General features: G+C 35.9%; 1 protein-coding gene across 1 annotated transcript in view; it reads right to left on the bottom strand.

Annotated features, from left to right (window-relative positions):
• Positions 1-380: 380 nt before the first annotated feature.
• Positions 381-27,500, bottom strand: part of LOC136852215 (uncharacterized) — a 73,169-nt gene continuing 46,049 nt past the window's right edge. Inside the window, exons 4-5 of the mRNA XM_067126662.1 lie at positions 20,132-20,271; positions 381-524 (exon numbers count right to left, since the gene is read on the bottom strand). Coding sequence (XP_066982763.1) covers positions 381-524; positions 20,132-20,271 — 284 coding nt within the window. The remainder of the gene's footprint in view (positions 525-20,131; positions 20,272-27,500) is intronic.

Here is a 27,500-nt window from a genome sequence, read left to right as displayed (position 1 = left end):
TACCTTTTTGGATTAGGATTAAATACCTCTTTCAGCAAGATGAGAAATGTGTCACTGCCACTAATTATACAAAAGTCTCTGCCTTTCGTAGCTAGAGTATGGCGACTGCTCCAGCCTCTCTTCCAGGTGCCACCTTTGGGAGGCCAAATCCCTGCCAGATGCGTTGATGAGCCGGTGAAGGAGATTAACTCCAAAGAGAAAGTGCCCAGGCCTTAACAATAGAATCACTACATGGCCAGGGCCTAATGCATGGTCCGAGAGAATAGAAAACAGATTGCGAAGCGAGCAGACACTGCCATCTGGGAAGAGAATCGTAATCCGCCGAGGTCTTAAAAGGTGGCGCCCAGCAGCGGTCATCAGAAGCACCTGGGTGACAGTCATCAGAAGCGCCCGGCCCGGATCCCAGACACTTGTCCCTTGCTCTCCTGCCCCATCAGAGCCTTGATTTTTTTCCCATGTGGCTGCTTTGAGCCTGAGTCCTTCTTTGTGGTGCAAACCCCTACTTCATGCCCACCATGCTGGCGCTGAAGATGAGATTCCCTGTCTCCAACAAAAAGGTAAAGTACCTCAAATGAGGTTTTAAATCATTCATGAATCTATTATTATTCTACTGAATCATTTTCTTTTCTAAAGTGCGATTTCTTACAACACCTGATTTGTTTAGTTCAGTGAGTAAATGTTCAAAGTTTCCCAAAGTGTAAACCAGTGCCTAGAATCAAGTTGCTTTTGCAACCTCCATGAAACCCCTATATTCCTTCAATTATGCTACCCGTTTGTGTAAATAACCAAATGCGTTCTCAATTGCAGATGGAGTTCCTAGCTGTGGAATTAACTTTCCACCTTGTGCTTGTGCCGTGGTCATAGCCACTGCCCCTCACCCAACGGTGTTCTACAAAGTGGATTTGTCTCTCATTTTGTTATTACGTAAATTATTGTAAATTAGTCATTCGACAGGAATCTGTTTCCGTCTGGTTTTCCGAAATTCCCTATTCTTCTGATCTAATTTGTTAACTGTAAATATAAGTGATGTTAAGTGACCCTTCGTGTTTATCTGCAACTTTTCTGTTGAAGTAAAGCCTTCAGCTTCAATTTCTTTCCTGCGTTTTTACCTGAATCAACACCTGTAGTCAGAACTGCAACCCCCAGTACGTTCCCCATTCTTCCCCAGGTAAAATTGTAATTATAATATATATATATATATATATATATATATATATATATATATATATATATATATATATATATATATATATATATATATATATATATATATACATATACATATACAAAAATACACACATACAATATGTATATGTGTAAAAAAATCACAAATGACCAATATTTCTGCCTAAATATATTTTCATTTTGGAAAAACCACTACAGCAAAAATAGCAAATGTATTCCTTAGTAAATTAATGATGAAATAGGTATAATTAGAAATATCCTGATTCTCTATAAGACAATGCATTAAGAGCGACAAAAAAAATCTTTTTACGATAACAACAGAGACACTTACAACGTAAAAACCTACTTATGATACCATTTAATAATAGTTTCAGAGAGGTTCCCCCCTATACTCAAGAATTTTGGAGTTAATGTAGCATTTAGAACAATAATACAACATAATAAGCACAGATAAAGAACTCTCAGGACAGTACTAAAAGAAATGTTTATTAAATCCCATGCAAGTCCTGTTACAACTTTTATATTGGTCAAACTGGAAAATCACAGAATGAAAATTGCATTAGATGTGCACGGGAAAACAGTGCATCTTTCGTTCATGTTAGTAAAACCAATGAATAATTAATTGGACACGGGTGAAAATAAAAGTAGTTTAATCCAATAATTATACTGGAAAGATTAGGAATACCATCAGCTAAGAAATGCGTAAACTTGATCCATTCTCTTAAGAGAAGTATGCAAAGCGAACATATTTTACGGAAGGTAGTTGACATGGGACAAGAGCAAAAGATGTGGGCCCGCCCGCATAAATAAACAAGGTCTGTAAACAGAGTACTGACCTCGGACACTAACGAGTTCACTCCTCCTTCCTCTTTTTTTTTTTTCCTCCAAACATGGGTGAATATTTGTTCAACTGTCTGTAAGTTCGTTTGTACTGTCACTCCAGCATCTATACTGTAAATGTTTACCATTATGTGTTAACCCTCCTGAAGACGTCTTAGAAAACTACAGGTGAAACAAGTTACGATTTATAACCAGTATTTCAATATACATACACACATACACATATGAACATATGAAAAGAGAGTTGCTATGTAAGCAAATAAAGCATAAAGAGGAATTTCATTATTTCACATCTCCCTTCCGTACTTGAACTCATATTGTTTCGGTCATACGATAGAGAGAGAGAGAGAGAGAGAGAGAGAGAGAGAGAGAGAGAGAGAGAGAGAGAGAGAGAGAGAGAGAGAGATCATTTTCAAGGTATGTGTTTTATCCCAAATGTTCTCACGTTGGTAGCTTCGGGGAAGAGAAATAGCAGTTATAAATAAAAAAAAAAAACGAAAAGCCACGCTGAACTGATAATTTACCTGTTAATTTCTTACGTAAACAATTAAGGGGGCGATTCCTTCAAGACTAGTAAACTATTAAATATATAATCTGGCAAGCACACGACCTGAATATTTGGTTTCTGTATACTGGCTCAGAATATACAATAGTTATCGAAACCAAAGGTATGAACGGTGGAGGCTGCCACAATAACAGTAAGAAAAAACAGTTGACGTTCGGAATATTTTCCCAACAATGTTTCTTACAAATACTGATTACTGTCTTTCATTCTTCCACCACCCTTATACACTTATACGCAATCAGTGCACCAGATCTTCGGCCTCAAGTTTCCTCGCATATTTTTTCACTTACAATTACTATGATCTTTTATACTCCTGCAATAGCTCTCAAAATCTTTCACTAGTTTCTGAAGTCTCTCCTATTATCTCATTTAAGAACTTCCTTGTCTACAAACGTTAATTAATCTATACTCCATTCACGAACCATTTCCTTTTCCCAATGTCTAATTTCCTTTCTCTGAATTCTCACATCACCACAGCCAATAAGATACTAAACAGCTATGAAGTCATAACACCCTCTTATCTAAGAGGCACTTCTACACCAAACTAGTCACTTTCCCATCTACATATGCTAGCAAATGCTTCAACTCCATCAAACAAACATTTGATTCTTAACTACATAGCTTCTACCTACACACCTCCAACAACCCCCCTCCCCCACCATTTCTCCTCAACTGATTTTATCATAAGTATTTTGTAGGTCTAAATGCAAATGCATTTTATTTTTATTTTTGCTCTCACACTTCTCACAGTTCTGTTTCAAAACCAAAACTGATCAATACACTCTCCACCTTGTCTAAACACAACTATTCTTCCCCTATCAATCGTTTTGTCTTCTCTCGCTCTTTCTTCTACCTAACATCTTTACTTTTATATAAGGAAACAATCATTCCTCTAACCCACTCTCTCAGAAGCCTTCCCTCATCCAGACAAACTTCAAAAATCCTAGTTACTCAATAAAACCTTACAACCGTACTGCAGCATTTCACTTGCAGTCCCATAACCTCCTGTTGTGTTCTCAAAAGCCACTTCCACAAATTACTCAACTTTACACTATCCCCTCTCCACTTGTGCATCATTCAGCTCTGCTTCTCTCTTATTCTCCACATTCTACAAATCTTCACAATATTCACTCCATCGACCGTGGACTGCATTCTCTTTATATAGCATTTATCCATTCCCATCTTTTCTTTTGGGATACACTTGTTTAGTAACCTTTCTCTCTGTAGATGCTTCCTACTAGTACAGTACCGTATTCTCTATAAAGATCTTGCTTACGTCTCTCTCCTCTCCATTTGTATTATTTGAATTCGTTTTCTCTCTCAATTTCCACCTAACCTACCTCACCTCCTGTATAACGTATATTGTTTTCTCTTCTGTCACGCAGTCTCACCTCAAACAATCTCTTTTATTGCTTTAAAAAACTTCTCGTATCCTTATACTACCACTTAACTGTTTTATTCCCTCCGATACCCAAAATCTCTTCTCGCCTTTCCTATAAACCCATCACACACATATATATTATATATATATATATATATATATATATATATATATATATATATATATATATATATATATATATATATATATATTATATATGTGGACGTATATATATACTGTATATACATACCTGTGTGTATTATTCGGAGAGAGAATTTTTATCCTGTTCAAAGCAGTTACCTCTCTCTCTCTCTCTCTCTCTCTCTCTCTCTCTCTCTCTCTCTCTCTCTCCTAACAAGAAAGCTTTCGCGTGCGGATGAAACTGAAAGTTGAAAAGAGTCCAGGTGGTGACAAAAACTGGAAGGTATTCGTTCTTGGTTGACATAAAAAACAGAGTACAAACAAACACATAAATAAAATACAGAACGCCCTAATGCAAACGTTCTTCTGCTGTGCTCCGTCCACGAAAGACACGATTTTTTGATAGAGACGTAATAAGGCAAATGTGATGAAAAAAAAAGGGGGGAGCCGAAGACATGTAAATAAAACGTTGATAGATGCTCAATCGTATGCAAATTTCCCCGTTGACATTTACGACACAGGCAAACTACTGCAAATGAATAAACATTCTTCCGACTGTATAAATGCCAACAAACCTTTAAGACAATAGTCCACCACAATAATCCTTTAGCATTAAGCTGAAGGCATTCATTTAGGTAACAAACAATTTATATCTTGACAGGGGACACTGCTCTCTCTCTCTCTCTCTCTCTCTCTCTCTCTCTCTCTCTCTCTCTCTCTCTCTCTCTCTCTCTCTCTCTCTCTCTCTCTCTTTTTCATCAGATTGTTCAGTTTGTAAAAGTTACCATTCGTCAGAATTTGAATCCGAATTCTCATCACTAGCACCTAAATTACAAAAACAAACAGCAAATGAGCAATGTTACAAAAACAAAGCTTCCTGCAACCGGCCTCCCTGTCGGCACTTATTAGAGCCCAGACGATGAATTTAGCTGTCACCTCAGGCTGAACAAAACACCCTTTTAGAAAAAGGGACGTCAATGAATGTTCTTAAAGAAATTCAGGAAGTTAAAATATGACAAAAAAATTTCGTTTACACTACCTTGCTCTTCCGGCCATCAAATCACTATCTTAATCGAAATACAACATGATTAATTTTAAGTTGCCAAGTTACCTATTCATTTTAGACTACAGACATAATTTCGCTGACATTGTGACAAATATTCATTGGGAACTTTCCTTCAGAAATTACAATACACATCTTTAACCAAGATTCGTTTTAAGATTGGGCTTAATGCAAATACATTTTCATTTTACTTCGTCAAGATCATGATTGTCTTTATTTTAGACTACTAATACATTTTGCTTTTAACGGATTTCACTTCAAACTGCTGATAAATCTTTGTTTGCATCACACTTATTTCTAATTTCGCTGACGTCCACTTATCTGAGCGTTGCTCGATGACCTGTATATGGGAGTTACGCTAATGGCCTAACCTCTATTATGTTATAACTTCGTTTATACTAGATGGAATGAATTCATGTTTGGATACGTTTCCGATTCTGCTTCATCTTTTTAAAAATAACTGGAATGCTTAACGGCATTTCAATCATATTTATTGCTTAACATCACACTTTAAAAGAATGGACTGATATATAACGTATATGCAAATCAGAGCTCAACGCATCCAGTAATGAAAACTGTAGTACTAATAACAATTGAGTTACTGTTCATGATGTTGTATAGGCATTGTATGACCCCAATACAGGTCTCTTTATTTTGCCTATAAAATTCTTCAGTTATTTATCAATACACTTACATGGTCTCTTGATACATTTATTTTATTATTAATAAGCATTACATTTTCATTCCAACCATTGAATACCTAACTTCGTTTGAAATTCCTATCAAATGCCTTTATATATTTTATGCTATACTTTCATTTTATATATATATATATATATATATATATATATATATATATATATATATATATATATATATATATATTACTCAACTTTGTTTTACATGAAAAAATGAGCTTTCTTGTGTTAGGAAGTTATAGTTCTCTTAAATTTTAGCAGTTACTATCTACATGAGATTTTTTAGCAGGCAGTATGAAAACCCTCGTTTCACTCTTTAGAAGCCAGTATGTATTCACCTAAGGTTTTCAGTTATGTCTTATTCGCCTGAGATCAGCAGTCACAAACGTTTCCCACATCAGAATCGAAGTTCACCTTAGTTATTTTAACTGTCGCGAGACAGTATTCACATTAGTCGCCAGGCATTACTATTTTTTAGTCTTAATAATCTTTGGTCTCGGAACACAGTAATCGAATGTAAAGTGCAGTGTTCAAAAGTCAGTATTCATTAAAGTTTTAACCATCACTTAGGTTCTAGTTGTCAGTAGTTATCATTGACCCAAAACAGGTCATAAGAGAACTGAATTTACATAAGGTCAAATCGTGAGAACTTCATATTCACATGCGTTCAATCTCAAAAGTAACTTATAATTAGCAGAAGTCACAGGATACTTATCAAAAGTCAGCACTTACAGTACATAACGTTACTTTTCTTTAGTCCGTATCCAAAAATTGCCAGTGATCAAAAGTTAGAATTCACATAGCATTTTGCCATCATTTGTTAGCATTCACGTTTCAGACATACGAGGTTAGTGGAATGGAATGGAATATAGAGTTTAGGCCAAAGGCCAAACACTGGGACCTTTGAGGTCATTTACCGATGGAAAGGAAATTGAGAGTAGGTAGGTTACAAAGGTGTAACAGGAGGAAAACCTCGCAGTTGCACTATAAAATAATCGTTAGGAGAGGGTGGATAGCAAGATGGAAGAAATTTAACATGAACAGAGGTACAGTAAAAGGAATGAAATGGGTCGCAGCTAGCGGTCGAAGGGAAGTTGCAAAGAACCTTTGTAATGCCTAGAGTACATCGCGTGAGGTGCACTGACGGCACTACCCCCTACGGGGATCTGAGGTTATTGTTTAATATTTGTTAGACATCTGATGTTATTGTTCAACTGAATTTTGGCCGCTAGAAGTCTCTGCTTAAATGACTGCAAGTTACAAGAGTCAATATGTTACCAGAATTAATTGCCAAAACTCAATATTCAAATACGTTAACATCGTCATTAGTCCATCAACATAATATTTAGTTTTCAGAATCAGCTTTTTCATAAGTTTCAACTGATAAAAATAAATACCAACTTGATGTTTAGTCATCATATGGATGCATTCGCGTGGATTACAGCATTTTTCTATGTTTAGTTGATCAATAAATACCCTCTTTTGCGATCGGTATCGAATTTTACCTTCTTCTGCCCGCAAAAAAAAAAAAAAAAAAAAATGGGCACTTTTTCTTCAGAATTTTGCTATTTAATACATATCCTTATAATACACTGTTCACAAATTTCTCCTTTCAATAAATATGCCTACTTTACTGTGTAGGCAAAAACCGTTATACTAACGTATCAATAAACAGTCGTTTTTGAAGGCCTGGAATTCAGTCCTTTTCAGAATAAACCATTCTCACGTACTTCAGTAAATCACTTCAGAACTACACAGTTTAATATAACAACCTCTCTCTCTCTCTCTCTCTCTCTCTCTCTCTCTCTCTCTCCAATGAAAATTATGAACCGAGTTTTCAAGACTAATCCATCCGAAGGTTAATAGAACACTTAGATTAAGCGGATGTTTTGTTAAACGCAAGGTTGAAATCATCGCCTTCACTCCTTCATAAATCTTTACATTCATATTTAGATCTGGTCGACTAAAACTGCTAGAGAAAGTTAAATGCATCTGAATGGTAATTATAATCACATCTGAAAATAAGAGAAACCAAGCAACAAGCCTAACACGACAGAGCGAAATGACTTATTCGTCAAGACACTGCACAGATTAAAAGTCCTTGTAAAAACTGACCTACGCAAGCAATATCCAAACACGAATTGCTAAGAGAGAGAGAGAGAGAGAGAGAGAGAGAGAGAGAGAGAGAGATTATCACTATGTTCCCACGATGCGCACAAAAATGACCCGTACGATAAGTGGAGATAGGAGCACTGCAAAAAAAGACAAGAAAAGAAAGGAAAAAAAAAGTCTGCGTATTATCTTGGCTGCGTCTCAAGGCGTCCGAGAAAAGGTACAATGGCTGTTCACTGGGTGGAGGGGGAGGGGGAGGGGTTCAGTAGGGTAGTGGCGGAATGGAGTCTCCGTGCTGAGACGCGAAGGAAGTGACGCAACACCACCAGGTTATTAACAACAGACACACGCATTGCGTAAATGAAGTGATCGTTTTTAGAAAGGACTGCGTATGAGGAAAAATTCTGAAAATAAGATATCTTCAATTTCGTGTTTACAACTTGACATTGGAAAGTTGCTGGCTTTTTTTAGCGTGGTAAATTACATGGTATTCTACTTCATATTATTCTACTTTTGATAGTTCTATATCGGGGTTCTAATGGTATATAATAGTTGTTACAAAGACCTTAATCTGAACGGGATTGCATGAGGAAAATCAAAGTTTCATAAAATATTGCAACAAAATATGCCCGCCCTTTCAATTCTGAATATAGAGACATCTTGCAATTACACTGTTATGCATTCCTCTTCTCTTATTATATGATATGAAATTCACCAAAAGGCAAGGGGCCTACGATTTCCATCCCTATAATTTGCACTGATATTAAAAAATCAAGAAGGCATTTAAAAAAAAATACTGTCTTACACATTCTGATGTGCGTGGATGTGGTACAGAAAAGAAGAAATATACGACAGTTGAAATATTTAAGCACTTCGTGCGACAAAACTGAAAGTGTAGCGTTTGCAGGACTGGAAACGAACTAGAGTGATTGTCTACAGTAGCTGATAGACTTTGAGGATGGGTGAAAGAGCACATAATAAGTTGGTCCACAGACTGTATAGGTAAGACTGTATGTGATAGGAGAAGTGGTTGTAATACTAATTGGATATGGTCCAAGAGCGAAAAAAAAATTTAGAAGAAAAGAGAGTATTACTGGGAGTCTGTATATGGCTGGGTTTGGATAACATGAAATGGCTGTCACAGTAAACAGAATACAGAAGTAGGTGACAGAGAAAGTAAACGAGAGTTTGTGAAAATGTGTTTGAAAATATGCTGAATTACTGGAATTCATGACTTCCAAAGAAGAACTTACAAGTATACTTGGGAAAGAAAAGATGGTAAGGAAAAGTGTGTTTTACATTATGTGCTAGTACAGAGTAGATGTAAAAGAAAGCCGATGGAAGTAAAGGTAAAAAGATGAATTGTTGCATGGTATATCTGACCAGTTAGGCTGACACATCAGTTAATATAGAAATGGGCTGGAGAGACAGAGGTAAAAATGCCATCAGGACAAGTGAGTTGGATAAGAGGGAAGTGAGAAAAGCAAATAAGAAATTCCAATGTTGTGGGAATAGGATGAGAGAACATTTATAAAAACAGCATATGGTGGGACGAGGGAGTTTGAGAGAAGGAATAAATAAAACATTTCAGGTTTAGTTGCACAGTAGATGAAATCACATTTAGGTATACAGAAGGGTGGATAAAGTAGTCATGAAGAAACTGAGAGCAAAAAAGAAGAAAGGTAACAGAAATAAAAGGGAGAGATGAACAAGAACTTTTAGGAAAAATGTTCAATGAACATATTGATCTCAGAGACGACACTGTATGAGTGATGCTGTCTGTGGTGAATGTAGTACTAGGTTAAAGGACTGCATGCTTCAAGGAAATACAACTGAATAATAAAAAGTGGAAAGGGTTAATGCAAGGTTGAGAGGAATAATTGTTTACAGAGTAAAAGTAGAGGAAATGGACACATTTGTAATAGCCACAGTGCATAAAATTGCCTAACATACCTGGGAAGATAGATGGTAGGAGTTTCCTTGAGAAAGCAAACACATAGCGGTAGACTGAGAAGGGGAAACACATTGTAAGTTTAGACAAAGGAGGAGTTTAACTTAAGTTTTTGTAATAAAACAGTAAGATATTTGAAATAAAAGGAAAAAACAGATTTATAAGGCATACATAAACCGAGAAAAGCTCATGACAGAATAATTAAAGAGCCACTAGGACGTACCTACTGTATGATACATTTTTTGTCACAATTCCTTATTGATGAAAATATTAATTGGCGTATAATAGTTATCATATACAGGCATAATCCAATTATATATATATATATATATATATATATATATATATATATATATATATATATATATATATATATATATACTGTATGAGAATTATTTTTCATTAAACTATATATACATATATATACCGTATAAGCATTATTTTCACCAAAGAAACAAAAAGTAGCTACCACTATGATCGTCCTCTCTCTCTCTCTCTCTCTCTCTCTCTCTCTCTCTCTCTCTCTATATATATATATATATATATATATATATATATATATATATATATATATATATATATATATATATACATATATGTATATATATACATACATATACATGTATATATTTATAGATACATATATATATACTGTACATATACATACGTATATATATATTATATATAATTGGGTTATGTATGTATATGATAAAGATTATACAGAATTTAATATTTTCATCGACGAAGAACTGCGAGAAAAAATCAGATGAGAAATGTAAACCCACAGTGTGGCAGTCACACAAACATTTATAGACGAAAAAATGGTACTTTCACTATAATAAGTAATTTCCTGCGCTATGTACTTTGCGTCCGATGGTATGAAAAAGATTTACGGCATAATATACAGGAAAATGAAAGTGTCAGTAAAATATTGCTCACGTAAATACTAGCCCTTTGCTATTCTCACAATTTTATCGTTATCTGATTGCGCTCTAGTCCACATTTCCAGATATTCCGAACGAAGGGAGGAAGGACCATGGAGTTCAATGGATTAATGTAATTTTTGAAGAATAACGAAGGCATTAATGTTCTAGGAGCGCTTATTGTCGGTAAAAGGGTTCAACGCGTTGCTAATTAGGCTTTCATGAAATCGCACGAACCGCATTCAAATTCTGTTTCAGAGCAAATAGACTGCTCTTGAAATGTTGCGATCTGTTTTTTTCTGATGCCACTTCATTTCGGTCAACTCTGTGTGTGTGTGTGTGTGTGAAAGAGAGAGAGAGAGAGAGAGAGAGTTGTCATGGTTGGTTTGTCATTAATGGATCTAGGGCCTTCATTCTTGGTAAGCAGTGATGCTACCAATCAAACCACTAGGAAGAGAGAAAGCAAGAGGATGACCGTTACAGATGAGATGGATCTAATGGGAGAAAGGACAGTAAAAGTTAGCGAGGAGGCACAAAAAAACAATCTTTTAAAAGAGACAGAAATTACTACACATAAGATTAATAACATTTACTGATCTTCTGTAAGGGGCTCTTAGACAGAGTGAGCATTGTGTTCTGTGGTCAATGTAAGCGCGCACAGGTTCAAGCGTGTGTATATGCGAAGAAGAGAGGGGAAAGAGTTTAATCTTCCCTATCGACATGTAATCATATTGCGTATTCAATTAAACTGTCTTCAGTCTTGATTCACCAAACTAGAGAGCAAATGGATTGCATCAAATTAATACATAAAAAAACTACTTAAAAGATTACAATACCTAGTACGAGAGAGAGAGAGAGAGAGAGAGAGAGGAGAGAGAGAGAGAGAGAGAGAGAGAGAGAGAGTTTCATTACTACTCATACAGACTGCCCGAGTAAGCAATATCGTGGAACGAAGGAACTGGAGCAAAATTTTCTACGGGATTAATACTCCTCAACCAGACGACCATGCATGCAATATATTTAATTACATATAAAATCGCGAAGTCGCACATGAATGATCGCGGTGCTTAGGAATTTATGATCCAAAGTCCAAAAGATATCAGGCGCAAAACACAAAGGAGGAGTATTTAACCACGTTTACAAATATTTAATGATACGACTACAATGAAAAATAATTGTGCGCCTAAACCAGGGTCCTGGCCTCAACGAAGATTCTTATGCTGATACAACCCCTCTCTCTCTCTCTCTCTCTCTCTCTCTCTCTCCTCTCTCTCTCTCTCTCTCTCTCTCTCTCTCTCTATATATATATATATATATATATATATATATATATATATATATATATGTATATATATATAGAGAGAGAGATATATGTAGAGAGAGAGAGAGAGAGAGAGAGAGAGAGAGAGAGAGACTATCATGTCGCAGCAATTATCTTATTCATTTATTCACCTTTTTCCATTTTCATTCCTTTAATGTTACGTTTTCAACAGAACCATTTATCATGTTATACTTAACCCTTATTCCGTAAGTAACAGAATGGAGCAGCATTTTGATATTAAAATAAAAATGTTATGACACGCCATTCTCAAATGAGATGTCGGAACAACCTAAGACGAACACAATCTAAGCACAGGTTGTAAAATTTGGCACTGTGGGGACCTTCGCATTCCAAGACCCGGTGCCAAACAAATTACGATAGTTATGTATATATATAAATATATACATATATATATATATATATAAATATATATATATAATATATATATATATATATATATATATATATATATATATATATATATATATCAATTTCAACTGGAGTTCAAATCCTACTTTAGAAAAGAAATTCAATTCACTCACTGAATTTTCGGTTATAGTGTTAATATACAGTACGATATTACGTGAAAAAGTCATTACAATGTCAGCAACAGTGACATGCAAGAGAGCTTCATATGGAAGTTTACTTAAGGCAAAAAGCAGGTAAGGCACATAAATGAAATTGAACTTGTGAACGAGAGGAAAAGTTTTTTTTTTTTACCGTGCTAGCAACTCGAAGACTCGAGTTCAAATCCTGCTTGAGAGCTGCAGTTCAATGCTCTCATTTAATTTTCAGTTACAGCACACACACACACACATACACATATATATGTATAAAGTGTGTGTGTGTGTGTGTGTGTGTGTGTGTGTGCGTGGAAAAAGTTTATACAACTCTTCAAGTACGAATGACAGCCAGAGCAGGAAATACCTACCATTTTATCATAAAAAAAACCTTGAAACACAGCAGCTCGGTTCATCACTGACACGGACAATGTTCAAGTCGAATTTACTCTGATATCTCAGTAAAATAAAATTTTGCTACAAAATTATATCAACCCTTGTCATGGTACCGGCAGTAACAAAAGGTAGGAAATAATCGTATATGCTTTGCATTTTATTTTATGTTAGGAAGCCAAGTAAATGCTTGGATGTATGATTACAAAAACATACAAAATCATGCAAAGAATTTCCTCAAACGGCATTATTTTATACAACAGTTAGAAGAACGGTCATATCCCGGATATGCAAAAGCCATATACAAAAATAATACTAAAAGTCACAGATGGGTAAACTGTAGAATGTACTTTGATTAATATTTGCAACATCATTGCTAAAGACAGACAAACGAGTTTGCAACTTCATAAACTTAGATTTAAGCCAGTTCCTCAAGGGCCCTGATAATGTGTCTCTCACGCATTGGTTGCCAAAGTGGCAGTTGTCCCAGAAACAACTGGCACCGATGCCGAAGGTTATTTACCAAATCTGAATCATTCCACCACTAAAACGACCGACACAAAGATAGAAGCCAGCAATTATTCGATCATCAACATTTTTCAGGCAGATAAGAGGGAACGGCCATTGCACGACGACCATTGTGTATAAAATTCCATCACACACCTGTTTTTTTTCATATCTTTAACCATCCGACTGAAGAAGCTCTCAGTGCAAACGATCGAAATCTATTATCATTTTACAGATGACCTGCATTATTTCAGAATATTCGGTCTCAAATATTATTGTTAATATTAATTTATAATTTTCCAGTCACAGTTCCGTGATATAAAGTGTACAATTTCCCAGATATAATAAACAAGGTCATAAACCATGTTTATTGTACTTTCGTCTACCACATTGCCCATGTACAATTGACAGTTATTTCCCGTATCCTCTTCTTTGAAACCTTGTCTTTTTCCAGACACACCTTAAAATCACTTTTCATCCGCTGAATCAGTTTCGTAACTAAACTCAGATTTACGTACGCCCCCCAACCACACCTCAACCCCTGTACCATTTACTTCTGTCTCTTTTTTAACATCTGTATTCAGCAAACTTCAAAATGACTGCTCTATAAACATAACGTGCATTCTTTTAAGACTGCTTCTCTCCACTTGCATCTCTATCAAAAGTTCCATTTGATTACCAACTTTGCTCACTGCATTTCATTCCATTTATCGTAACTTTTTCTTCTTAAAGTTAACCTTTCGTATCCATCCTAAATATTTCACTAGGTCTTACTTTATTTTTCCTTACTTTTTTCCATGGGTTCCTTTTCTTCTGGCATGCAATTCTGTTCAGTTCAGTTTTGCTTCAAGCCTTCTTCCTTCACTTTAATTTCCATTTTAGTAAAACTACCAAACATATATTTTATTCTGTCTTTATATCCATATACTTGCAAGCACTTTTATTCTGCTGCACAGCTGATCGATCCTCGAGTCCTATCAGCTTGTTACTAATGTATCTTTAACCCTAGCGCAATCTTTCGTCCCTTCCCACTATATTATTTTCTTTTTTTCTTTTCTCATCAATCTTGCTTCTCTGTTATAATTAATGGTACATCATGCAAACATCAACCATTAGTCACTCCATTCATAACCCATTTTTTTTATCCTACAACTTTGCACTTATGTCTAATTTTATTTCTACGGCTTGCATAATTCCATCCACAATTATACTAAACAGTCAATAGTAACGTAACACCTTTCCAACAAACCAGCCACTCTTCCATCTACATATTCTAAACCATGCTTCACTCCCATTATAAATCATTCTAGTTGCTTTCAACAACTTGTCTTCTATATAACACACATTCCCAAAACATTTCAAGATGCCTTTCTACCAAAGAAATACGACACATAAGTCTTCCTCTTCACTTTTAAACTTCTTACACCAAACACCTGACCCTGCAACAAATTCCTTGTTTAAGCCAACACTGCTTTTCCCATCTCAATACTTCTGTCAACTTTCTTACTGTCTCAGTCAGGTTCTTCCATACTTCTTTCCTGGCATGCTACCCATGTCTTGTTGACATAAATCTTACAGTAGCCTCTCACACCTTTTTCTCTATACTGAGCATCACCCATTCCTTCAAAATCTTTCCCTCATCACGGTATACTTTAAAAACTTTGTTCAACCACAAACTCATACTTTCACCAGTGTGCTGCATCTTCTCACTTGTAATTCAATCAGCTTCTGTTGTCTAGCCATCCTTCAGTCTCTTGACTGCTGTCTTGGCATCCTAAACAACCACTTAGGCCAATATTCCCAAACTTCTATTCATACATCATTCCGCGTCTACTTTCAAATTCCACATTCAACAAATCTTCAAAGACTAAATTCACTTCAGACAGTATCTCATCATTTGCATTTTTTATTTTGAGATTATTCTGCAAATTAACCTTTCTGTATTTAAGACAAGAAGGGTAACATCCTCCCTAGAGTTCATGCTCATAGTCACTCCTTTGTTTCATTAGTTGTCTTTCTTTTCTCTCAACTTCATCTTTACTAATCTACCTGTCATCCAGTATATTGGACTCATTTCACGACACCGAACACCATACACTTTTTACCCTTCTCGATCTGTCCTTTCTTGTTTTGTAGAAGAGACTCACTAGCCTGGTAAGCATTTCTTCTGGGAGAAGGCCACTACAAAATGAAACATCTGTTCTTCAATCCTGGGCAGTGCCATCGCCTTTGTACCACAGTCTTCCACTGTCTTGGATTGTAATTCACTTGAAAATACTTTTCTATCAGTTCCCACATTGCTGTTTTAACTTTAATTTAAACTCAATGGTTACTGTCTTCCACAGGGCTTTTACTGTAACTTCCAACTGGTCTGGATTCATTAGTGAAATAACTTTTTTTGTACAGATGCTTTTTAGGCAACTGTTACCCTTCCAGGCGTTTTTATGCTTATTTAAATTTCTGAATAATAAATATATACCCAAATTACAGATAACTACAGTTCCTAAGATGACGTTTTTTGCCAGTCTCCCCATGATTCATGACAAGTCTTTTTACAGCACTTTGAATAACCTAATTCAACACAGCAAACACCTGCCATTTCCAGTAAATTCACTCCTCTTGCTATTAAATCGTTATTCCAGTACAAAGACAAAATTAGCCCTCTTATGACTTCAAGCACCGTTTATTTAATTTCTTGCCCCCGATGCAGTCAGGGGAGATACGTGGGTGCCTCACGCCGCCTGCTGAAAGTTTGAATCTATTGTCATAAAGGGGTCAGTTATAGAACTGGAGTCAAATATTCTAATCCAGAGTTCTCAAATATTTGAAAACACGCCAAAGGTATAAGACTGAAATTGACTATAAAGATTTTATCATACTTTCCAAAGTTCCCATTTCTTCGCTTCCTATCTTTGAATCACTTTGAATTAAATTACTAGTACCAAGATTGAATAACCAATCTACCTCAACAAGTTTTTACCTGACGTGAGTATCCCCCGCCCTGGAATTCTTTGTTTATATCACTCTACTCTTGTACTTAGTCCAACTGGTAACGTTTTTCTACATTTTTTCTCATATCACTTTGTTTTATATTTTGGTTGTAGTTGTAAGTATGAGTCTGCTTTTTTTATAATTATACTTTAATGTATCATTCCAGCTTTGATAATGAGACAGATGTCTTGAAACGTTAGTAATAAAGAAATGCCGTTATTGTGGGCGCCTTCCTCTGTCCTTGTGTGTGTGTGTGTATGTGTATATATATATATATATATTATATACATTATATATGTATATTATGAATGATTATTTATTTATCTATAAATCGAAGTAATCTAAGCAAGACTGGCCACAGTAATACAATAACAACAACCACCACGTAAAAAAATATAGCCATAAAGCTAACAATACCACAACAATAACCTCTCTCCCTCATTACTGATGAGCGTGAGAATGCTACATCACACGCAACAGCGCACGCGCGCGCTCTCACGAGATGACGAAACCCTAACGGAAGACGGGAATCCTGCCAGGCACCGCACACAAAAACTGTCCGGCGCCTCGTCCATTCCGTAACCCGCAATCACGGCTGCCATCTTTTATGGTGCACAGGCCGCGCGTTGGGTGCTGATGGCCATGTGGAGACGAATACTGGGGTACAATGACTTGGTTTGGTTTTGTTTCTCTGTTTGTCTTGATGTTGTTATTCTTTTTGTTCTAATAGCTAACAGCGCTATCAGTGCCGTTGGTGCTTTATCGTTAATGTTTTTTTTTTCCTTTACTGACGGGTGTTGTTTGACTTGGTGTCAGTGTTGTTATTGTTGTTTGCAGTTACTAGCAATTATCTTTTTCATCAATGGACTTTTTTTAAGTTTTATCTATCATTTATATTATCAAAGCATCTGTTGTAGTTATTTTATCATCACAAATTTACTTCCAGAATAGTTCAGTTATGAAAAAGAAAATCCACAATGGTTTTTACATCCAATTACTAAAAGTAATAAACAGAGGTTTGGAGTGCCTGCCCACCTTCTTTTATTAGCGGGAACAGAATAGGCATTAGAAAGTTCTCTGTACAACTTTTAATAAACATGTGGATAACAAAACTACTAGGAATTTTTTTTCATACTTCCAATCGTTAGTATTTTCTGGGAAGATTAATAATAATAATAATAATAATAATAATAATAATAATAATTTCAAAGGATTACTGTGAAAATGTTAGGCTTGAATTTCATAGAGCTAATATACAGAAATAGGCTCAAACTAAAAGCAAACACCACTTTTGTGTCGCTCTTTAGGGCGCCAAATATTTGAATAAATCTGTGGCATTTAAGGCACACGAGCTCTATTTATTCGCCTCTCCCTCAACACAAGGAGGCTTTGATGTTACCGACTTCTGTTTTGAAAACTTTAATTACTAGTAACATGATCTCTGGCAAGAAAATTAGTATAATCTAATAATTCCTCTTTGTTATTCAACTCGACTGCTTGCCACAATACCTCCGTGAAGAAAAAATAGTGACAGAAAATAGGAACTAAAAAATCTGGCATTAACCCTGCCATTAAAATGAATGACCGCATGCTACAAAACTCAATCATCAAAGTATTCACTTGTACTTAAGAGTACCATTCATTAAATAGTATACTGTTGTATTTTCTCATCATTCGGCATTGCTTCGGATGATGGATTCACTATATTACGGCTAAGTACGCTGAACGCAGTTAAAACCAGAACTCTCTCTACCAGTAATTTGAATATAAGACTTCCGTTAGGTATACAGGCATAAGAGACCTAAAAATGGCAGTTTAATGTAGGGTTTTCGGTTTTGTTGGTTTTAAGGCATTATGTAAGTTAAATTAGCAAGTGGATACGCGACTTTTAAGTATGAAGTAAGCCACGATATACTCATGTAATACAGTAAAATCAGTTATAATGCTTGCAGACGTCATCGCCAAACAAGGCCGCACGAATATTTTTCCCGGAATGATGCAATCAGAAAAACGTGGATACCAGCGGAATGGAAATCAGTAAATAAGGCAGAAAGGATATTCGAAGATTTTTCCTTAGGATTCTAAGGTAATTGATTTGGTCATTTTTTTTTAAATGGATAAGGGCAACTTTTGCAACGAAAGAAAGACATCAAAATAAATGTTTAACTAGCTTGCTAAAACACAAATGTCAGAGAAAGGCCACTAGTCCATGGCCTGGCCCTATCGGTTTGAGAATCGACTATGTATCCAGTTTGCTATGCATGGTTCGCTCTGATAATCAACTCTGAATAGTAAGTCATTCTGCCACGGAGTCTGGGGGTACGAAATCTGGCAAAGTACTCAAATATTTAAGTGAGCCAGAAGAATAGCATTTAATAGGGCGTAAGCAATCTCCAAAACAAATCATTTGATAAGGGGTCGGGCATAATTTCATGTCAAATACACTGAAGGCTAGCTTATGTAATCTACAGCCTGAAAAAATTTCATAACTCTTCGTGCTTACGAGCTAGGAACTCAAAGAAAACTAAAGATGTGAATGGAATTTTTCCCTGGAACATCCAGACAACCGATTGAAATACTGAACTATCACTATCACCAGGTCATAAATAAGAACACGTGCACAACTTGGAAGAAGAGGCCTTGATCCCCAAAAGTGCCTTGATAATATATGCATGGTCCCCAAAAGCGCTTTCGTAATGAATGCACAATCCACGAATCAATACACTGCTTTAATTAGTTAACACACTGAGATAAGATTATACGATTCAAGTGAAACCGAGCAATATCATATTTCCATAATAAAAGTTCTTCGCTAATTACTGTATATTAAATGTTAGTTGAAAAAATTAATATAAATGTTTGTTACAATCTGAAATGGTAATTAACAATAAGATACCTTTACAAAAACTTATTAGTGTTATTACCCTCCAAATGGCAGAGAGAGAGAGAGAGAGAGAGAGAGAGAGAGAGAGAGAGGGGAGAGAGAGGGGGGGAGGAGGGAGGGGAGAGGGGAGGGGGAGGGTGAGAGGGGATGAAGAAAGCTTTAAAAGGATACATTTCTAAAAGATGTTTAGAAGAGACTTCAGCGCTGACTTACAAATATTAGCTAGAAATGAGAGAGAGAGAGAGAGAGAGAGAGAGAGAGAGAGAGAGAGAGAGAGAGAGAGAGAGAGAGAGATACTCGCAGCATTTGGTAATAAAATTTGAGGGGAGGAAGAAAAGAGTAAGAGTAAACAAACGGTCACTGAAGAAGACGACCTCTGAAGCAGAGCAACCTTGGACGGAAGTCCATTTTACTTTTTTATAGCACGAGGATCTCTTCTTATTCAACAGGAATCGTGATCCTGCAATCAACTTCTGGATCCTCCGTCCGTCCTTCTTTCAATACGAGTTACGAATCGAGTAGGAGAAGGGAACGAGATGGCCCAGATGAAAGGAGACGAAGCAGAGGCGAGCAGTGACTAGGAAAGGGGTGGGGTGGGGGGAAGGGGCCCTCTCACCGTTGGAGGGAAAGGGCTTTGAGAGGTTATTAGCATTTTTGCTGGTGAAGGTGTAGTAGTAGTAGTAGTAGTAGTAGTAGTAGTAGTAGTAGTAGCAGCAGTAGTGGTGGAGGCAGTAGTAGAAGGGGCTAAGGCACCACCTTCGGAGGAATTTCAGGGATGGATGGGTAGACGTCTCGTCTAACTCCTACCATGATTATAAATAAGCTTTTTATGTTCACAGGGGTGTTCGTGGGCGTGTCTTAAGTGCTGGGAGTTCTACGTGCGCATCTCATATTTACATGTCAGCTTACTTACGGTCATCAGACGAGACCTTCCCCCACCCCCCTTTTTTGTGATTACCACAGAGAGAGAGAGAGAGAGAGAGAGAGAGAGAGAGAGAGAGAGAGAGAATAGGAGATGTCAGTCATTAAAGAACAGTACTGTAACAACACTGAAGTCTTATGTGGTGAATTACTCATTTACCATGCAAATCATTCATTTGTTATTAACTGTGTAGCTATAAAATGAAGTATATTCGAAGAATAAATGACAAAAGCGTTTTTCCGTAGAGGAAATCAAACCCAGGTGGTCATTTTTCGAGGTACAATAGGAAAGCTTTTGCCAAATACATGTGGTGAAATTTCTTCGAAATATCAGAGTTCAACCGAAGGCCACAAAGTCACAAGATTATTTGATATTTAAGGAGTAAAAACAGGATTAAGGAATCGGTTTTCCTTAAGCATTTTACGCAAGCAACGTCAATGAAACAACGAAAGACAGTGACGAAAATTAGTTTTCTATTTCTATTTCTTGTGCGTAGAGGCCGAGATGGGCAAGGGCGCCCAAATTGGACTACTCCGCTTAAGGGACGACAGACAGGGATCTAACGTTGAATGATTCAAGATTTTATGGAGGTAAATAATTTCAAAACTATTAAGCACTCTTCCAATGGAAATAATGGCCTATTACAAACATACCTGACAGAATGGCATTCTAAGTTTTAGCTACAACTATAACTACAGTTGTTGTGAAGAAAGTTTAGAGAAACCCATAAATAAAACAGTTCTGAAACTCATATTATCCAAACGGATGATGAAAAGAGACAAAATGGAATTTCCTCCACAGCTGTATTTACATACAATAGGCAATAGACGTATTTCATCAGAGCATACCTGACGGAAAATTTTCATCAGATCATCAGCTATTCCGAGATCAGAGAATGGGTGGACATCTATTCCTCCTTTCTTTAAATGAACATGTTTGCGTGATCACATAGGAATCAACTGGTCACATTCACTGGGTCTATGCATCGTAAGTGGACACAATGACCTCTGCACTTCTCAATTCCTTCATATTTTTTCATTAGGCTTCACGCTGAAAGCACTGAAAGAACTGAATAATACAATTCTCCTTCCTTGTTGAATATTTTCTCACCATTGAGGATGCCTTCAAGGCAAATCTCGAATTCCTGCATTTAGCTGCGAAACACCAGCTGGGCTGCCTGAACTCCCAACCCACAATGATAAAGCCATCTCATTAATGAGAGCATAAAATAATAAGGACCTTATGGTAGGGAGAAATTATACACGCGCCAATACCTATCGTAAACGCTTTAACTGATGTACCTACATACCAGAAGCTTGAGCAACCATGTAACAGCTTTCATCGAGGCCATACCAAGTAACAAGCCCGTGAGAGCACGTATGTGTATACGCACAAACACACATACACACCAGCTCTGAACATAAAAGCCAGAAGAAAAGTGACATGTTAAGGTGAAAGACCAACCCTCTTCTTCAGTAATTGAAGTCACATGTTCAAAGGGAAAAAAGCAGTTCTCTTGGTTCACTGGCCAAATACCTTCAGACGCTTCAATAATCAAGTGCTTAGGGCAAGAAATAAAAGTCACTGCTTATCACTGAGTTAAAAAAAATACTGTGTTTGTGTTATAATAAACATATTCTTTTCGTGAAAAACATGAAAGTAACATCACCATGAAACCGCCATCGTTTCCTAAAATATTCAATGAATAAAAAGAAGATACGCTTAAATACCATTGTTTACTCCATAAATATCACGAAACCGCTGTTCTGTTCTAGAAATACCGTTCGATGTTTTTCAGGTGCACTGCCTACCAAACCAGCGCGACAATTGGATTTATAAAACAGGCAAGAAATATATTATTTTGTCCAATCTGATGATATTGGAAATGAAAACGGTCCAAGCGTCTAAGTTTTTCACGGAAAGCAACGAAATTCGGGATTTATGTTCAACTTCCATTTTTCTAAATAGTTTAGAATCGTAGGAAATCAGTATAACTGCATACAAAGTCAAAATATAACACACACAAACATTATATATATACAAAGTATATACATATATATATATATATATATATATATATATATATATATATATATATATATATATATTGTACTGTATACATGTATATATATTATATATGTAATATCTATATATACATAGACACATATATCCACAATTAATAAGCACTTATCAATTATAATTACCGTTGGGTGTAAGTCACTCCCAAGGTATGGTGAATGGGATATTAAACGATATTGTGGCTTCATGCTTGCGAACATAAAAATGTCCTCGTGCCTAAATGACAAAACTGGAGATGGCTTCCAAGACCCAAACTAACTGGATGAAAATATGACACAGAAGGCTGGAAATGATGAGAAATTTGCGGATGTGAAAGCACAAGAAAAAAGACATGACTGGTGGAATTTCACAAAGGCCCACTGCGCCAAAAGCATTTACTGGCATATATTTGTGTGTGTACATGCATACATACATATACATATATATATATATATATATATATATATATATATATATATATATATATATATATATATATATATATATATATATATATATATATATATATATATATAGTGTGTGTGTGTGTGTGTGATGCATATATAAGATATGGACATATACGCAGTATATTCATTTAATATGCGAAACACATTCAAGGTATGCGAACCCGTCTTCATAAGTGAGGCAAAAAACGACAAAGCCCCGAATGGAACCTCCCTTGAAAATGAGACCCTGTAGCTACGTCATAGTACTACAAGATGGCAGCACAGCACCACGAGAGCTGCCATCTTACAACAATAATAATAAGGCTGATTTCATAACTGCAGTAATAGCATGGCATCATAGCCTACAGTAATACTAATGGAACGTAACGGCAGTAGTAATATAATGGAACCGTAAATAAGAGCCAGCAAATCGGAAGACGATTAGCGTGCCGAATCGGAACAAATTTTATGAGTCGGGGTGAAATTGGTGTTTTAAATAATTATTCCTATTTAAAACATGTTTCGTAACTTACTACAGCATTAAGCGCAAAACCTATAGTACTCCGTAACAAATCACTACAGACGACAGGCGGCTGGCTGGCTGGCTGGCTCTCTCTCTCTCTCTCTCTCTCTCTCTCTGTTTCGCAATCGTAAGCGTTCCACTATGAACCCAAAACTGATTTAAATGCGACATTCTTTATCACATGATAAATACCAATTTCCAATCATTAAAATACTTAAAAACAATTTATTATTTCTAGGTCGTGAATATGCGAATCATTCGTACGCAAGCAAAAAACATTAGCTGTTTTAAGGCTACCCTAGTCAGGCGATGCAAGGGTTGAAAATAACCACACCAACTAACCACCTGAGCCAATGAATGTACTATAATTACTGTACACTGCGCTCTTCTGACACTTTTCATATCAAAAGGAATCATTCGGCTGCACCAGATAATCGGATGCTTAATATGCGGCGAGTGGCAATTGATGAGAGAAAATGGGGCTACTTTATACTGACCAAGTGTACATTTAATTTTAACTGTATTAAAATATTTTTTTGTTTCAATAATTATATTTCAATGTGTTTTCTTTCTATGTTTATTTTATTAAATAAAAACCTACTGTATCTGAATATATTTCGTAACAATACTCATAAAAAACACGTCACGTTATAAAACATTCGAGTATTGTCATTATTAATGCAATGTCATCATGCACTGAAGGTCTTACGTGAAACAATTTCATCTTCTTTTAACACAATGTACAAGACCAATATCGAGCACATCACAAACTCATAAAGCACAAATATATTAGAGGAATCATTGGACTATATCAGCATATCGGAAGCATATAATGAAATTTTACATTCCATTACAACTGTTTAATTTATTGAACTGCCCTTTTCATTGCACTGCACTCCAAATGTACTTTCAAGTTGTAAATGGTTTTATCATTTAATAACTAGTTATTAGACCGACGGCAATAACGAAAGTTTTAGCCTAAGAGAAAACAAGCCTCACATTGAGGTCGTTTCTCTTATTTATGTTGGTTTCTAATTTTCTCCCATCTGTAATATATTTGAACAAGTAAGTGCATTATATCTTATCCATAAGGGTTAATTATAATTGTAATAACTCGACGTATAAAGGGCAAGGCTTGGTATTACGTCGACCAAGTAAATTTATTCTCATACAAAGTGTCGCTCTCAAACTGAGAATTTCTACTAAGCGATGCCCTGTCGACCATAATTTTGCATATTACAAGACGGCATTACACGCGCACACACACACACACACACACACACACACACACACACACATATATATATATATATATATATATATTTATTTATTTATATATATATATATGTTACATCAATATGCGAGGCACTGTCGACCATAATCTCGCATATTACGAGAACGGCATTCCACACACAAACACAAACACGGGCATATACACACATACATACATACATATATATATAATATAAATATATACGTGGCACTGTTGACCATAATCTCGCAACTTACGAGACGGGATTACTCACACATACAGTATATATATATATATATATATGCAGATTATATATATATATATATATATATATATATATATATATATATATATATATATATATATATATATATATATATATATATATAAACTGTTGGAATCCCTGCTTCCACAAACATTAATGATGGAGGGCAAGGAAGTTAAAGATTTGTATCCTTCCTCTATTTCCGCTTTTCAAATTTGACCCGGTTAACTCACACTTTTTGTGAGCATAGTAACTGGAAAATGAACAGCTGGAAAAAGAATCTATGGCTGAATGTTCATTGATCATCTCAGCAGTTATTTTGAGAATATTAAGTTGATAAACTGATAATCCTATTGCTCCTAATTAACCTTCCGCGAATGTAGAAAGAGGAGGGTTCAGCACTGAAGCTTTTCATTTGCAGTTTGTACTCTCGCTGAAAAATGAGATATGAAGAACATTCTTTTCATTACACGATTCGAATACAAAATCTGCTAGAATGCTACGAAGTGGAACTGAAGAATCATTATATAATTAATTCAGTCCATTGCTTTGCATTTAATAATGCTTTGTAATCTCCAAAAGAACTGGGCATAATTTAACTAGGTGATATGGTTTATGTATAAACCATCAATCTGGCCGTTCTTTTTTTCTCCCCCACCCCCCAATTCCTCTCACTCTGTCCTTACTTTAATAATTACGTCTCGTAAATCGACGAACAGTGCTGGCAATGCTACCACGTTTACTTTAAACTGGATGCGACTTTCCATACTTCGCTATATACAAAAATTATTTATTCACTGAGTGTATACATACATACAAATATATATATATATATATATATATATATATATATATATATATATATATATATATATATATATATATATATATATATATTTGTGTGCGTGTGTATAGTATTTAGGAGCTAAATTTATGATTTTAGTGAAAAGTTTTTCAAAAACTGGTTTTACAAATTAAGAAATTTAGTCCAGAGGTAATGATAGCAATTACTGATACGTAGTCACGAACTGATAATGACGGGAGATAAATTTTGACACATTTTCAAAGCAGATCTCCTTTGGATAATATGACAAAAATTTCATCGGTTTACAGCTTAAGGGATTATTACCTTATGCCATCCCTTATTCACCTGTAAACATCTCTTCTGTCATATGTAAAAAACCACCTGAAATGGTGAAAGGATTTGCGCAATGTGCAGCGTAACTGGCATAAGGCACACAGCATCCACGCAGGCACACGCACATACACACACATATATTGTGTGTGTGTGTGAATGTATATGTAACCAAAAGGCCCCATTCTCGATTTCTTCACACTTTGGATTAGCTTTTCACTACAAAGCCTAGATCTAAATAAACAAACAAAAGAAATTCTGACTTTTAGTGTGAAAAGTGACCAGTGGGTTCTACAGAAATTGCAAGCCCAGTTCCTCTACCGACATTGTAACCGAACTAAACATTCCCACAATCTCATGCCGAGTGAGAACCTGACTCGCTCTTAATAACAACCTGCGTCCATCTAAGTCTTAGAATGCTGTCTTCGATTCGGAGTGAAACGCATGAAAACCCCGTTCCATTTACAACGAACAAGTCCATTCAAGAAAGATATTCAATTCACCAATTTTTTTTCCCTCTACTTACCGCAGTGAGCAGATATCTGGTAAGTGTTGGGGCTGATGGGATATAAAAATATCTTTATTTCTCTTTCCACTGAATTTTGTTAGGGGCTCGTCTTTTGAATTGTATGCGTAGAAAATAATTGTAGTTTCACATATTTTTTATAAGCTATATATACATACATATATATATATATGTGTGTGTGTGTGTGTGTGTGTGTGTGTGGATCTTTCGAGTTTCGGTTCCAGCCATGACACCTCAGAGAGAGATCAGAGTTCAATCCCACTGAGGATAAATTATTTGGGACCCATTTACAGAAAAATTCATTGACTCTTAACCTCGGTTAACCTTGAGAAAAATAACAAATAATTTCTATATTATACCTTATCGGTTGAATAATGGCTGAACCCCCGTGCAGGAAAGTTCCACATCATTAGAAACCTTATACAGCTACACAGAATTCTCATCAGCGATATGTTCAAAGTTCTTACACATACTCTTCGCCATTATAGTGTCTGGCATAAACTCTTCCCTTCCTAACACCTCCGAATTATGCACCCTTTTCACCAAACTAGACTTTACCATTCTTCTCACATGGCCAAATTATCTCATAAACAATCACATCCATCCTCTCCCAAGATTAATTTTTTCAGTATTTTTATATTTCCTCACGTTTTGCACGCTTCCAGTTCTTCTTGCACCGCACCTACTACACAAACAGTTCATTTCAACCGCTTACACCTTTTTCCTTTCATTCAAAGTCAATATCCAAACTTCACTTCCATAAGGGAAAACTGGTCCAACAATCTCTTAATACATTCCTACCCTGGCTTCCACAACAAACCAAGTCTTTTCCCACTCTTGTTCATACAAGGCTTCCTT

The sequence above is a fragment of the Macrobrachium rosenbergii genome, chromosome 25 (genome assembly GCF_040412425.1).
Source record: "Macrobrachium rosenbergii isolate ZJJX-2024 chromosome 25, ASM4041242v1, whole genome shotgun sequence".
NCBI lineage: Eukaryota > Metazoa > Arthropoda > Malacostraca > Decapoda > Palaemonidae > Macrobrachium > Macrobrachium rosenbergii.
The sequence above is the reverse complement of the archived record's forward strand: the minus strand, read 5'-3'. Positions and strand labels throughout refer to the sequence as shown.